Source organism: Phyllobates terribilis, unplaced genomic scaffold, assembly GCF_046119375.1.
Source record: "Phyllobates terribilis strain yellow unplaced genomic scaffold, ASM4611937v1 Scaffold_9__5_contigs__length_417890890, whole genome shotgun sequence".
Classification (NCBI taxonomy): Eukaryota; Metazoa; Chordata; class Amphibia; order Anura; family Dendrobatidae; genus Phyllobates; species Phyllobates terribilis.
The window spans coordinates 62,546,901-62,560,897 of NW_027362769.1; the positions used below are offsets into that span (position 1 = coordinate 62,546,901).

General features: G+C 38.8%; 1 protein-coding gene across 2 annotated transcripts in view; it reads right to left on the reverse strand.

Annotated features, from left to right (window-relative positions):
• SATB2 (SATB homeobox 2) overlaps positions 1-13,997 on the reverse strand; it is a 215,619-nt gene that overhangs the window by 104,317 nt on the left and 97,305 nt on the right. For both annotated transcript variants that reach the window (XM_073646531.1, XM_073646530.1), the window contains exon 7: positions 5,694-5,796. In XM_073646531.1, coding sequence (XP_073502632.1) covers positions 5,694-5,796 — 103 coding nt within the window. The remainder of the gene's footprint in view (positions 1-5,693; positions 5,797-13,997) is intronic.

Genomic DNA, 13,997 nt, shown 5'->3' on the forward strand with positions numbered 1-13,997 from the left:
GCGCACGCGTTCGCTGCATGGTGTCAGCTGATTCTGACAGCTGACACCCGGCACTCGGTGCCAGGAGAGGTGTCCGCACTTTAACCCGCTAAATGCTGCGATCACTGCAATTGTAGCATTTAGCGTGCAGGCAGAGGGGCTGCCAGAGGGAAGACAGCCCCTCTGCTTTTGGGTTAGATACCCCGTGATGTCAGTGCAGGGTCCCGATCGTTGCCATGGTGACCCGATATTGTCTTGACGACATTCGGGTCACCAGAGCTAGGAAACTTGGTAGATCATGCGCAGTACATGATCTAACAAGTTTGCCTGTCAGTGCAGCACAGACTATTTGTATAGTATAGGAATGCTGCTGCATCTCTATTCTATACAAGTGATCAGACTGCAATTAGTGAAAGTTCCATAGTGAAACAGAGTGTAAAAGTAAGAAAAAGTGAAAAAAAGTGCAAAAAAAAAATTGTAAAAATATTTTTTTTAAAAATCACAAATTAATAATAAAAAAATAAAAATATATTGTACCCATAAATAAATATTTTTATGAAAAAAAGTACATATATTTGGTATCGCCACGTCTGGAATGACTTTTCCTATAAAACTGTACCACTAGTTAACCCCTTCAATGAACACTGCAAGAGAAAAAAAAAAACGAGGCAAAGAACGATGCTTTATCATCATACCGCCGAACAAAAAATGGAATTAAACGCAATCAAAAAGATAAATGAAAATAAAAATTGTACCACTGCAAATGCCATCTTGTCCCACAAAAAACAAGCTACCACACAGCTCCATCAGTGGAAAAATAAAAAGTTATAGCTTTCAGAATAAAGCGATGCAAAAATAATTATTTATTCTATGAAATAGTTTTTATTGTGCAATAGCTACAAAACATAAAAAAGCTATAAATGTGGTGCCGCTGTAATTGTACTGACCTGAAGAATAAAGCTGCCTTATCAATTTTACCACACGTGGAACGGCATAAAAAAAAAAAAACAATTGCTGAATTGCTGTTTTTTGTTCATTCTGCCTCCCAAAAATCGGAATAGAAAGCAATCAAAAAATGTCACCTGCCCAAAAATGGTACCAATAAAAACATCAACTCGTCTCACAAAAAACAAGCCATCACATAACTCTGTCAGCCGAAATATGGAAAAATTATAGCTCTCAAAATATGGTGATGCAGTGTTTGCAATGAAAAGCGTCTTTTAGTGTGTGACAGCTGCCAAACATAAAACCCGATATAAATCTGGTATTGCTGTAATCGCACCATCCCGAAGAATAAAGTTGTCTAATCAATTATACTGCACGAGGAACGGCATAAAAAATAAATAAAACAAATTTTTCACCTGCTGTTGATTTGTTCATTCTGCCTCCCAAAGATCGGAGTAAGGCTCGACGCACAGCCATTCTGGGTTTCTGTGTAAATATCTGAAATATGTGATTCAGACGAAAACCCCGGCAAAAGATTCCCTATTATGTGGCAGATGGAGATTGTGGGACAAATTTTGGTGCCATTTTTACCCATTTCCCAGTATAAAAATGTAAAATCTGGGGTTAAACCAAAATTTTGGTGGTAAAAATGTAATTATTTTTTTCTTCACTTCCCAATGGTATAAAATTAAGCCTCCAATTAAAAATGTAGCATAGTATTTTTGATTCGCTATGCCACTTACCTCATGTGCAGGCAATACAGGACCTTAGGTATCCACGGTTATGACCACTAGCAGCTAACTAACTAACTGTCACTTTATCAGTGGACGTAACAATGGATACCTAAGGTCCTGCAATGCCTGCACATGAGGAAAGAGACATAGCGAATCAAAAATACTATACTACATTTATAGTTGTAGGTATTTGCTAATATTATTAGTATTACACCTACTACATATTGGGATAGGATCTTGGAGATGGGAATACCCCTTTAGTAGTAAGTCTATGAGTCTATGAGCCCGTACACTGCTATGTGCATGCGCTAATGCATGCTGGAGTTGAGTGCTTCTTCCTCCTAAAGTTATTGCTGCAAGACAGTGTTTTAAGCAAACGGTAAGGGTCTCAAAACCATTTTGAACTGCAGGATGTTTAAGGACATACACTGTTTAAAGTAGGTGTAAAGTGTAGACACACTTTTAGGCCTCATTCACACGTTTGTGTTGCACGCCTATGTTGTATCCGTTTTTTTTCATAGTTAGAACATCATAACCTTTGATGCTATTTACATGTCTGTGTTTTTCACGGAGCATGTGTCCATGCAAAACTCACAGAGACATGTCCGTTTTTTCCGATATCACGGATGAAAAGAGCCAATAGAAGTCTATGGGTCTGTGAAAAACACGTAGAGCACATAGATGCCATCCGTGTGTCATCTGTGTCCTGTCCGTATTTAACATTGCGAAGTGTAGAAGCTTTGTAATTTATTTATTTGTCTATTCGTGAAAAACACTAATGGCAAAAGTGGACACACAGACCATATACTGATCCAACACACTGATGAAACCGGTATCATTATTTCACGCACGTGTTTAAACACAGATGTGTGAATAATGCCTAATCCTTATGTACAGTTGGAATACATACAAGAGTATATACAGTACAGACCAAAAGTTTGGACACACCTTCTCATTTAAAGATTTTTCTGTATTTTCATGACTATGAAAATTGTACATTCACACTGAAGGCATCAAAACTATGAATTAACACATGTGGAATTATATACTTAACAAAAAAGTGTGAAACAACTGAAAATATGTTTTATATTCTAGGTTCTTCAAAGTAGCCACCCTTTGCTTTGATGACTGCTTTGCACACTCTTGGCATTCTCTTGATGAGCTTTAAGTGGTAGTCACTGGAAATAGTCTTCCAACAATCTTGAAGGAGTTCCCAGAGATGCTTAGCACTTGTTGGCCCTTTTGCCTTCACTCTGCAGTCCAGCTCACCCCAAACCATCTCGATTGGGTTCAGGTCTGGTGACTGTGGAGGCCAGGTCATCTGGCGTAGCACCCCATCACTCTCCCTCTTGGTCAAATAGCCCTTGCACAGCCTGGAGATGTGTTTGTGGTCATTGTCCTGTTGAAAAATAAATGATGGTCCAACTAAACGCAAACTGGATGGAATAGCATGCCGCTGCAAGATGCTGTGGTAGCCATGCTGGTTCAGTATGCCTTCAATTTTGAATAAATCCCCAACAGTGTCACCAGCAAAGCACCCCCACACCATCACACCTCCTCCTCCATACTTCACGGTGGGAACCAGGCATGTAGAGTCCATCCGTTCACCTTTTCTGTGTCGCACAAAGACACGGTGGTTGGAACCAAAGATCTCAAATTTGGACTCATCAGACCAAAGCACAGATTTACACTGGTCTAATGTCCATTCCTTGTGTTCTTTAGCCCAAACTTGTCTCTTCTGCTTGTTGCCTGTCCTTAGCAGTGGTTTCCTAGCAGCTATTTTACCAGGAAGGCCTGCTGCACAAAGTCTCCTCTTAACAGTTGTTGTAGAGATGTGTCTGCTGCTAGAACTCTGTGTGGCATTGACCTGGTCTCTAATCTGAGCTGCTGTTAACCTGCGATTTCTGAGGCTGGTGACTCGGATAAACTTATCTTCAGAAGCAGAGGTGACTCTTGGTCTTCCTTTCCTGGGGCGGTCCTCATGTGAGCCAGTTTCTTTGTAGCGCTTGATGGTTTTTGCAACTGCACTTGGGGACACATTCAAAGTTTTCTCAATTTTTCGGACTGACTGACCTTCATTTCTTAAAGTAATGATGGCCACTCCTTTTTCTTTACTTAGCTGCTTTTTTCTTGCCATAATACAAATTCTAACAGTCTATTCAGTAGGACTATCAGCTGTGTATCCACCAGACTTCTGCACAACACAACTGATGGTCCCAACCCCATTTATAAGGCAAGAAATCCAACTTATTAAACCTGACAGGGCACACCTGTGAAGTGAAAATCATTTCCGGTGACTACCTCTTGAAGCTCATCAAGAGAATGCCAAGAGTGTGCAAAGCAGTCATCAAAGCAAAAGGTGGCTACTTTGAAGAACCTAGAATATAAGACATATTTTCAGTTGTTTCACACTTTTTTGTTAAGTATATAATTCCACATGTGTTAATTCATAGTTTTGATGCCTTCAGTGTGAATGTACAATTTTCAAAGTCATGAAAATACAGGAAAATCTTTAAATGAGAAGGTGTGTCCAAACTTTTGGTCTGTACTGTACAGTATCTACAAGTGTTTTTTCTTTGGCTACATATATATTTTATTTTGTATAGATTTTATAACTATGTAACTGCTTCCACAAGAAATGTGTATGTAGGGATCACTGATCCTCCTTAAATCACTCTGATCACTTTCAAAAATTTAATATGAACATTGTTCAGTATGGATGAAAAAAAGAGTTGCTGGAACACAGATAAAAGTAAAAAAAAAAACTATCTAGACCTGCCCTCTGTCCTTCATTAACAATGACAAATGCTAGACAACCTGGAAAGGGATGCATTGAAGTTGGACAATTCTAAAGAAATAAGACAGATAACGAGGTAATATCAGTTTCCTACAATGGCTTGTCTGATAGACCATTGCTTACAAAGTAGCCACTATTTCCCTATCACATGAGATTAGAAAGCGATGTGTTTTCCTAAAACAATTCTAATATTACCTTGTCTCATGGTCCCTGCATTTTTACAAGATCCTAAATCTTTGTATGCAGATCAAAAGCACTTGAACCCATTAAAAGCAAATCCTGTTTACCTAACTCGGCACCTTGGCCCTCTTCATCCACTTGTGTTCATGAGCTGGCTTAGGAAACAAAGTGATATAAGAAAGCCAATAAGAGCGTCTCTTTAAACTGTATACATAGACAATGTCTGAAAAACATTGCAGGATCCTTGAACTCATTTGAATCAAGGTTTTTGTTTTGCAGATGTGGTGTTGTGAAATTGTAGTCTTTGCTTGCAAGTCTTCAGTATATTCGGTATGTTAAAGTAGATATTAATTTAATACTCAGTCAAAATTTTGTAAACTTTTGTAGAAAAACAATTGATGAAGTGTAGGTGTACAATATGTCCTGTGACTACCACTGGTAATCCCCAGGTTGTATTAGTGAATACTAGGACTCTTTCCTTCAACAGATGCATGGATAAGTAAGGGAATATTAGATGTGTCCCATAAAACATCGCCATGAGTTCAAAACTATGCTCAAGCCATTAAAAGTCGCATACAAATGTTTTTTAAAGAGGTTGGCCACTACTAGGACAACCCCATCTTAATCCTTATTTTTCCTTCCAGTAAAATAACAACATTTATACTCACCTCCGATGCGAGTGCTGTTCCAGCAGTGTCGGCATTGGCTCTCCCGGGGCTCACGTGACATTGTTATGTCATGCTATCCCTGCTGACAATCAGCACTGGCTTCACTCTCCTCTCCTACTAACGTAATTGACATCCGAAGGAAGTGAGAGCTTCTACTGCCCTCTCTGGAAGTTTTGATTTTTCTGAAAGAAGCGAGAATGAAGTTTGCGCTGACTGATGTGACAAAAAACGTCATGGGAGAACCCAGTGCCGACACCACTGGAATGGCACTGCCACCGGAGGTGTTATTATTTTACCGGGGGGAAACATAGGGATTTAAAAGATAATACTACTCGGACAACCCGTTTAATCCATACTTTAAGGAATAAAGAAAAAAATAAAGAAATTTACCTTTCATCTTCTTGAACTTCTTATACCATCTCCCAAATTCATGACATTTAGTAGCTGACACATTGGCGTAGTATGTACTGTTAACAATGGAGGAGATCATGCTCTGAAAGAAAATACAAAACAAGAAAAGGATATTAAGTAAACCTTGGCAGACAGATGATGGATTGATAGATTATATTCACTGATGAGCCAAAATTGTTTCTCGTCTGGATGAAAAAAAAGAGAATGTCCTGACTTCTGACTTAACAGAACATAGTGAGTCATGAAAAATTGTTCGCCTAACTTGTTACCTATGTCCATTATAATTGGCATTACATGTCCATGTACAAAACAATAAAAATGTCATTCATTTGGAGGGACTATCAAGCTGATAAATTCACTTATAATTTTATACATAAATATAATTCCATCTAAAGGAGAGATTATTTCATATACTACGTATACTGGAATAAGTATGAAAAATTGCATTGATAGTGTAAATTAACAGTGATATATAAAAAAAGGTTAATAAAAGAGTAGGATAAACATTGTATTGGCCATCATAAGCTTTTTACAATTTTTCTAGGTTTGCTTAGAACAAAGGGCCAATGCACAAATGTATTGGAGATGTTGTATTGGAGATGTTGTATTAGGCCTCACTCAGAGGTCCATATTTTTCTTGCATGTGACAAAATGGACTGATTTCCATCACTGTGCTGGATGAGATTTTCATCAGTGTTTGGTCATTGTGTCAGTTTTTATGATCAGAGCTTCACCAGTTTTTCTCATATGCAAAAAAAAACAAAAAAAAAACTAATGGATGAGGTCTAAGAAGTTTCCCTTAGCAAACAGTAAGCTAAAAACGGCCAGCACTAGACTGCATCAATGTGAACAGCCCCGTACACTATAATGGATCAGTTCTATCTGTGAAAAACATGGATAGAACATGTACGTAAAAAACAGAAAAGTAAAATGTCCCTCTTTTTTTACCTATTTTTGCCCGAAAAGCACAGTGTAAGGCCAACATTTCTGTAAGAAAGCTCTGTGCAACTTTTGAATTATGGGTTGTCCCACATTTTAGTCAATAGATCTTGGAATAATAACAATTTACACAATTGGATGTGTTTAAATAAAATGTTCCTGTGCTGAGATAATCTTATAAATGTGCCCCTGCTGTGTACTGTGTAATGGCTGTGTCTGACCGTACAGGAACACGGTCTGATCATACCACATCTCCTGGGCAGGGAAGGAAGCAAAGGAGTATACAGACATTACAGCAGGGGATCACAGCTGATTCTTTCTGTGAGGCAAAACACTTCCCTGCCTGTTTAAAACCACATTTTAACTCACAGAAAGAATCAGCTGCGACCCCCTGCTGTAATGTCTGTATACTCTTTTGCTTCCTCCCTGTCCAGGAGCTGTGGTATGATCAGACCATGTTCCTGTACGGTCAGACACAGCCATTACACAGTACACAGCAGGGGGACATTTATAAGGTTATCTCAGCACTAGGACATTTTTTTTAACACATCCAATTTTGGATCTTATTTTCATTCTAAGCTGTATTCATTAAACTCTAGTTTGTTCTTGGGAAAACGCCTTTAAGGATCTATAATATGGTACCCCAAGCCTTTTATGTCGCCCAGTTGTATTATGAAGTTTTTTTTATCTGAGAGGCAATGAATATTCTAGAATATCTCCTAGTACAGTACCCAACAAAGCACCATAGAGTGCCTACTGCAATGTATGTATATAGGTTCTGCTATATGTGAGATTTGCCACAGTATCAAAAATTGAGTTGGGGTTCAGAATCTGGTGTGTAGATTCACTGCCGACTCTCGTGCTTTAAATAATATACAACAACTGCATCCCTTCTGTTTGAAAAATAAAAATTGCATATAAAATGTAATTTTACTCTATGTTATAAACTTCACTTTCCTTTCACTTTATTCAAGCAAAGCAAATATGCAATAAGTCTTATGTACACCTGGAAACTGCATTCAAGGTTTGGTAAATGTGTTCTACGTGCTACCGATCTTGTTCAAGAGTTTTTTATTACTGTAAATTCACTACATTTTTATTCTATTCCAATGTTTATACAGTTTAAAAAAACAAAATAATGTATAAACATGAGTGTTCATGTCACCTGCTTTGCAACAATACTCTGCGCTAATAATATCTCAAATATATTATCATTTCCTGCTGATCAAGTTCTGTAGATTAGCGCTTTGCAGAAAAATATTCACTGTACCAGAATTGGTATTTCCAAAGAATAGCATAGGAGGAAATGATATTATCTGTTGCAAAATATCACAGCTTTGATGAAAAAATTCATAAAATAGTTTGCTAAATGGTTATTTTTACCAAAGTTATTGAGAGTAGAGATGAGTTAAATGCGAACGAACACGGGCTTCTCCCGGAAGATCGTTGCAAAGTTCTGAGTTCCGGGTGGGGGAGAGAGAGAGAGAATTTTTTCCAGATACAAAGTTTGGGTCTCCATTTTTTTTAACGGGGTTTGGGTTCTGGATCAAGTTTGGATACAGCTCTGGTACCCGAACCAAACTTTGGAATACAATTCAGGTCTGGTACCAGAACACAAACTTCCATGGGTCCAATCATTACTAACTGAGAGTGATACATACGTATCCCAAAATGTGATACTTTATTTTTGTGGATCTGCAGCTCTCTGAATGTATGATTACAATAATCAATTCTAGATATAAAGTATAGTTCATTCTAGCAGAAAAAATGTTGTTTTATGCCTCACAAATATGGTTAAACTGTGTGCACAGAGCTTGTGTGCATCATGTGGCGTTCCTACAGTTCCGTGGAGGCCATGGCCCCACTATCAGTATTCGGTCAGCATTTTTTCTCAGGAGTGGGAGCCAAAAGCAGGTGAGGAACAATCAGAGAAAAGGTAGAATAGAAACAAGTCACCAATTCTGCATTTATCACCCACTCCTGGTTTTGGCTCCCACTCCTAAGAAAAAATACTGACCGAATACTGACCAAGTACTGATAGTGGGGCAGTAGCCTTAGGGCACTTAGAACAGGATTGCTGAATGTCCAGAAATTCCAAGACAGTCTGGAAAAATAGAGCACTTTTTTACCCTGTCCATAAAAAACATTTAAAGTGTCCGTTACTTTTTTTTAAGCTGAAAAAACTTCTACAGATTATTTTGACTGTAATTATCATCATTTCACAGTTTACATTGAATGCAGCAGATGTCTCATATCAGAATAATGGGCTGTAGACATAGATCACTTATAATCATAATGATTTATTATGGTTTTCTAATGTGTCCGTAAAAAATATTGTCTGTCCATGATTTTTTAATGAGATGTCCAGAAAACATAAAAAGTCAGGTTAGCAAACCTGACTCTGAGCAGCTCTGTATGGTAACTTTATACGCTAATGCGCATTATACTGCTCTGTTTTTAGGTGTAAGGCTCGGTATAGAGGTACCATATAGAGCCACAGCTGTGAAAGGTGCCTCCGTGCGCTAATGCCCACACTTGTCTATTTTTTCTCTGCGCCGATTTGTCACAAGACTTGAACTGTTTCCTGAAGCCCGCAAAGTGAATGAGACTCCTGAAGTCTCATGCACACATTGTTTATTTGTGACTTGCAGATTTGGTGCAGATTTAAATCTACAGCGCATATTAATTCTTTCAGTGTTTTTGCTGCAGATTTCACCCAGGCTAATGAGCGGTGAAAAATGTGCAACAAAAACGCATGTAAAAAAACGCATAAAAAACGCACCTATTTTACACTGTATTTTTCCTGCCAAGAAATGCAGAAATGGAGCAGAAATTTCTGCACCAAATACTTAACATGTGCACATACCCTATGGCATCTGATATCTCATGCTGCAATATTTTACTCTGATTCTGCATGAACTTGTCTAGAAAAAAAATGGTACGCCTCCATATGGAATGTGGAGGCATACAGAGCTGGAGCCTATAGATTTCTATGGGTTCATAAACAGTAAAGGTGGTGCATTATATAGATTTAACCAGAGATAATATATAAATGCTTTGAAAGCCTGCAACATATACCTTGACTGTATGGCAAAAACATGGTATGAACCTTGGCCAACAAAGGAAAGAAACATTTCATTTCTAAGTATTTTCCGTTTTGAAATTTGCAAAAATGTGCACATTTTTTAGAATTCCATCGACAAACCCTATAGGGAGCTGTCATTATAACTATATTGGTTGTTACAAAGCTTTCCCAGCTTTCCCACAGATGTATCTAGAAAATGAGTCTAACTTTTTAAACAGATTACCAGGACTCCCCAAAGATTTATTATACTCTGGATTTTTGGATTCTTGGGATAGTACATTTTTCTAATATTAATATTTTTTGTACACTCATCTATGTAGCCTTAGTTCCAGGATATGCATTTTTCTTCCGAATGTCCAATTTCTTGGTGACGGTCTAATAATATAGGATTTAAATATATTCCAACAAGTACTCATTCATTAGAGAGTCAGACGGTCTGCCATGATACACGGACTCTATAGTGATAGCCAGTGTATTAGCATTATACACTTAATCTTTCCTTATTCTGGAAGGAAAGGTTTTTAAAAGTCCATAGGGATAGATAATCCTACTAACACTTTTGGCTCGGGAGCTCTGCTTTTCAGAGTAAATCCGCAATAAAACAACTTTGCTTTCATAATATTTATGTCACTTTAAATCCCCCTTATCCTGGGGTACCAGTCATTAGAGATGACATATGGAAGGACACACACATTAGACACAATGGGCGAGAACAATGGTGATTTAGGAAGCAGAACCTAAAAGGTAAGATTAGATGCCATGCCATGAATAATCCCATTAATGCTTCTCAGATGTTTCAGTTCAGCTTCCAACTGCAACAAGACCACACAGCCAAGAGCCTGGGAACGTACGTGCTGCTACCCCAAGTACAACGCTTAGACTAATAAGGAGAATTAATATCAGTTATAGGAACGTGTCATTAGCACCTGTGCTGAAATTCACTAAGCGGAGAATGCTTTAACCCTATCCTTTCTGCTTACAGTCTGCTGGAGCTGCTGTATGCTGTATATGTTCTGGTTTAGGACTTCGATATTGTTGGTAGGATGAAAAGAAATTCAATAGCTTTGCATTCATCTAAGTATTTAATGCTTAGATACAAGCTAATTAAAGCATACATTAATTGCATTATTTAAAAGGGTTGTTTCACCACTTTGAAAATGATGCCAGTCAGCTAATCAGCTAATCGACACTGGTCTGGTTCCTTTTAGGCTTGTGCAGACGACCATATAAATCGGACGATTGCTATCCGATTTTTTATCAGACGGCACACTGACCCATGCTATTCAATGAGGCAGTGCTGATGACCGATATTTTTCACTGTCAGAATCTGTTTGGGAAAAAAATTGCAGCATATAGAGATTTGACTCTGAAATCGGATGAGACTCATCCATTCAAGTCTATAGGTGCGAGAAAATAATCGGATGCCACAGTATGGCATTTTTACGGATACATTGCAATTCTGTAACATAGAAAACTGTAAATGGTCCTGTAAATGATTAATAACTGCTGCTGTAAAAAAAAAGGATTGTACATGAACTGCACACATATGACAAGTGAGAAAAAAAATTGTCTCACTTTTCTGGATGAAAATCGTACCAATTTTTTATACTGTCATGTGACCCTAATCTTATCCCCAACAATAAGCTATTATACCTTGGGCAGCCATGTCTCGCCAGATGCCCACATAGGACATGATTTTAACAATATACATTACCATTTTATAGATTTGGCAGATAATATTCCTAAATCCTAATGCAGCCCTTGCCACAAAAAGTAGTGAAGAAGAATTTAAATTGTTATTGCTGTCTCAAAAAATGTAAGCAAAAGCAAAATTAAATACTATATTTACCCAAAATAACATGTTTAGCCCACCAAAAATAATTCCATAGTTTTGGCCACTAGGGGTTGTAGTCAAATGTACTCCTTCTCTAGCAACAGATATCAGAAAGTGCGGGTGGGTCTTTGTCTGTCTGCTCCTGTTCTGTATGCTATACCTGTGTGACAAAGGATGCTTTTGAGTTCAGAGCAAGCAAGCCAAAGGCAGGAGCAATGCATGTTCTGAAGTGAAGGAAAGGAAGTCTTAGTACCTGTAGTGCTGGCAGACTGCCATTGAAAAGGACAGGACAGTTCCTAGACATATCAGACTGGTATGCAATAAAAATAGTTTTAACTTGTAGGTGATTAGATGTTTAATCTTTTCTTTTTGGCAGGATATACAGTACAGACCAAAAGTTTGGACACACCTTCTAATTTAAAGATTTTTCTGTATTTTCATGACTATGAAAATTGTACATTCCCACTGAAGGCATCAGAACTATGAATTAACACATGTGGAATTACATACTTAACAAAAAAGTGTGAAACAACTGAAAATATGTCTTATGTTCTAGGTTCTTCAAAGTAGCCACCTTTTGCTTTGATGACTGCTTTGCACACTCTTGCCATTCTCTTGATGAGCTTCAAGAGGTAGTCACGGGAAAAGGTTTTCACTTCACAGGTGTGCCCTGTCAGGTTTAATAAGTGGGATTTCTTGACTTATAAATGGGGTTAGGACCATCAGTTGTGTTGTGCAGAAGTCTGGTGGATACACAGCTGATAGTCCTACTGAATAGACTGTTAGAATTTGTATTATGACTAGTGTTGAGCGATACCTTCCGATATCAGGAAATATCGTATCGGATTGGATCGGGCCGATACCCAAAAAGTATCGGATATCGCCGATTCCGATACCGGAAACCAATGCAAGTCAATGGGACACAAATATCGGAATGAAAATAAACCCTTTCTTTCCTTGTAGGTTAATTCTACATGAAGTAAAACAACTAAGAATAATGTAGAATGACATGAAAAGCCGGCAATTCAGCAGCGGCATTCACCGGTACCCGACAATTTACAACAGAAAGAATAGAGCTTCACACATAGATTAGATAGATAGAAACATGTCAGCCACATATATAAGAAGTACAGTGACAGTGTTGCTTACTGTACTTGTCATTTAGTGTAAAGGATTTATTTAAAAAAATAATAGTGTTTTCATGCACCGTCTCTTTAAGAAAGCCGGCCGGCAATTCAGCATCTGTACCCGACAATTTAGAATAGAAAGAATAGAGAATCACACATAGATTAGATAGATAGAAACATGTCAGTCACATATATATGAAGTACAGTGATAGTGTTGATTACTGTACTTGTCATTTAGTGTTAAAATAAAGGATTTATTTAAAAAAAAATTGGCGTGGGGTTCCCCTTAATTTTAGGCTCTAGCGGAGGTTAAGCAGACAGCTGGGGCAAATGTTTGAAGCCTGGGAAGGGGGTAATACCCACGGAGCTTCCAAGGCTACTAATATCAGCCCCCAGCTGAATACCTAGCCTTTACTAGCTATTAAAATGGGGGAACCCCCCAAAAAAAATAACGTGGGGTCCCCCCTAATTTAATAGCTAGCACAGGCTAGGCAGACAGCTGGGGGCTGATATTAATAGCCCAGGAAGGGTGCCATGAATATTGGCCCCCTCCCAGGCTAGAAACACCAGCCGTCAGCCGCCCCAGAAATGGCGCATCCATAGGATGCGCCAATTCTGGCACTTAGCCTCGCTCTTCCACGCTGCCCTGGTGCGGTGGCAGGGGGTAATAGGGTTGGGGTTGATGTCAGCTTATAATGCCAGCTGACATCAAGCCCAGGTTAGTAATGGAGAGGCGTCTATAAGACACCCCCATTACTAACCCCATAGTCAAAGTTAAAGAAAAACACAAACACCCAGAATAAAGTCCTTTAATTGAAATAAAGACACAATCCTTTATTGTTCTAAATTAAACCATACTTACCATCACGCCCATTCCAGCTGAAGCCAACGATCTCCTGCAATAAAAGTAAAATAATAAAGCAACCTCATCCTTACCTTTCCATGGTTCCCACGACAGCTTCAGCTCTGCTACATCGAGATGACAGGCTGGACCGCAGCAGAACGCTGCCATTCAGCCTGTCATCCCGCAGACACTGAGAAGCGCAGGCATGCTTGCGCTCCTCAGTGTCTCTCTGTGACGTCATCCAGATGAGCCGAGTTCATGTCCAATGAACTCAGCTCACCTCATGCACGTCACTGACAGCATGGGAAAATTCTCACGCTGAAGTGCTGAGTGCAGGAGAATTTTCCCACGCTGTCAGTGACGTACATGAGGTGAGCTGAGTTCATTGGACATGACCTCGGCTCATCTGGATGCCGTCACAGCCAGACACTGAGGAGTGGAAGTATGCCTGCGC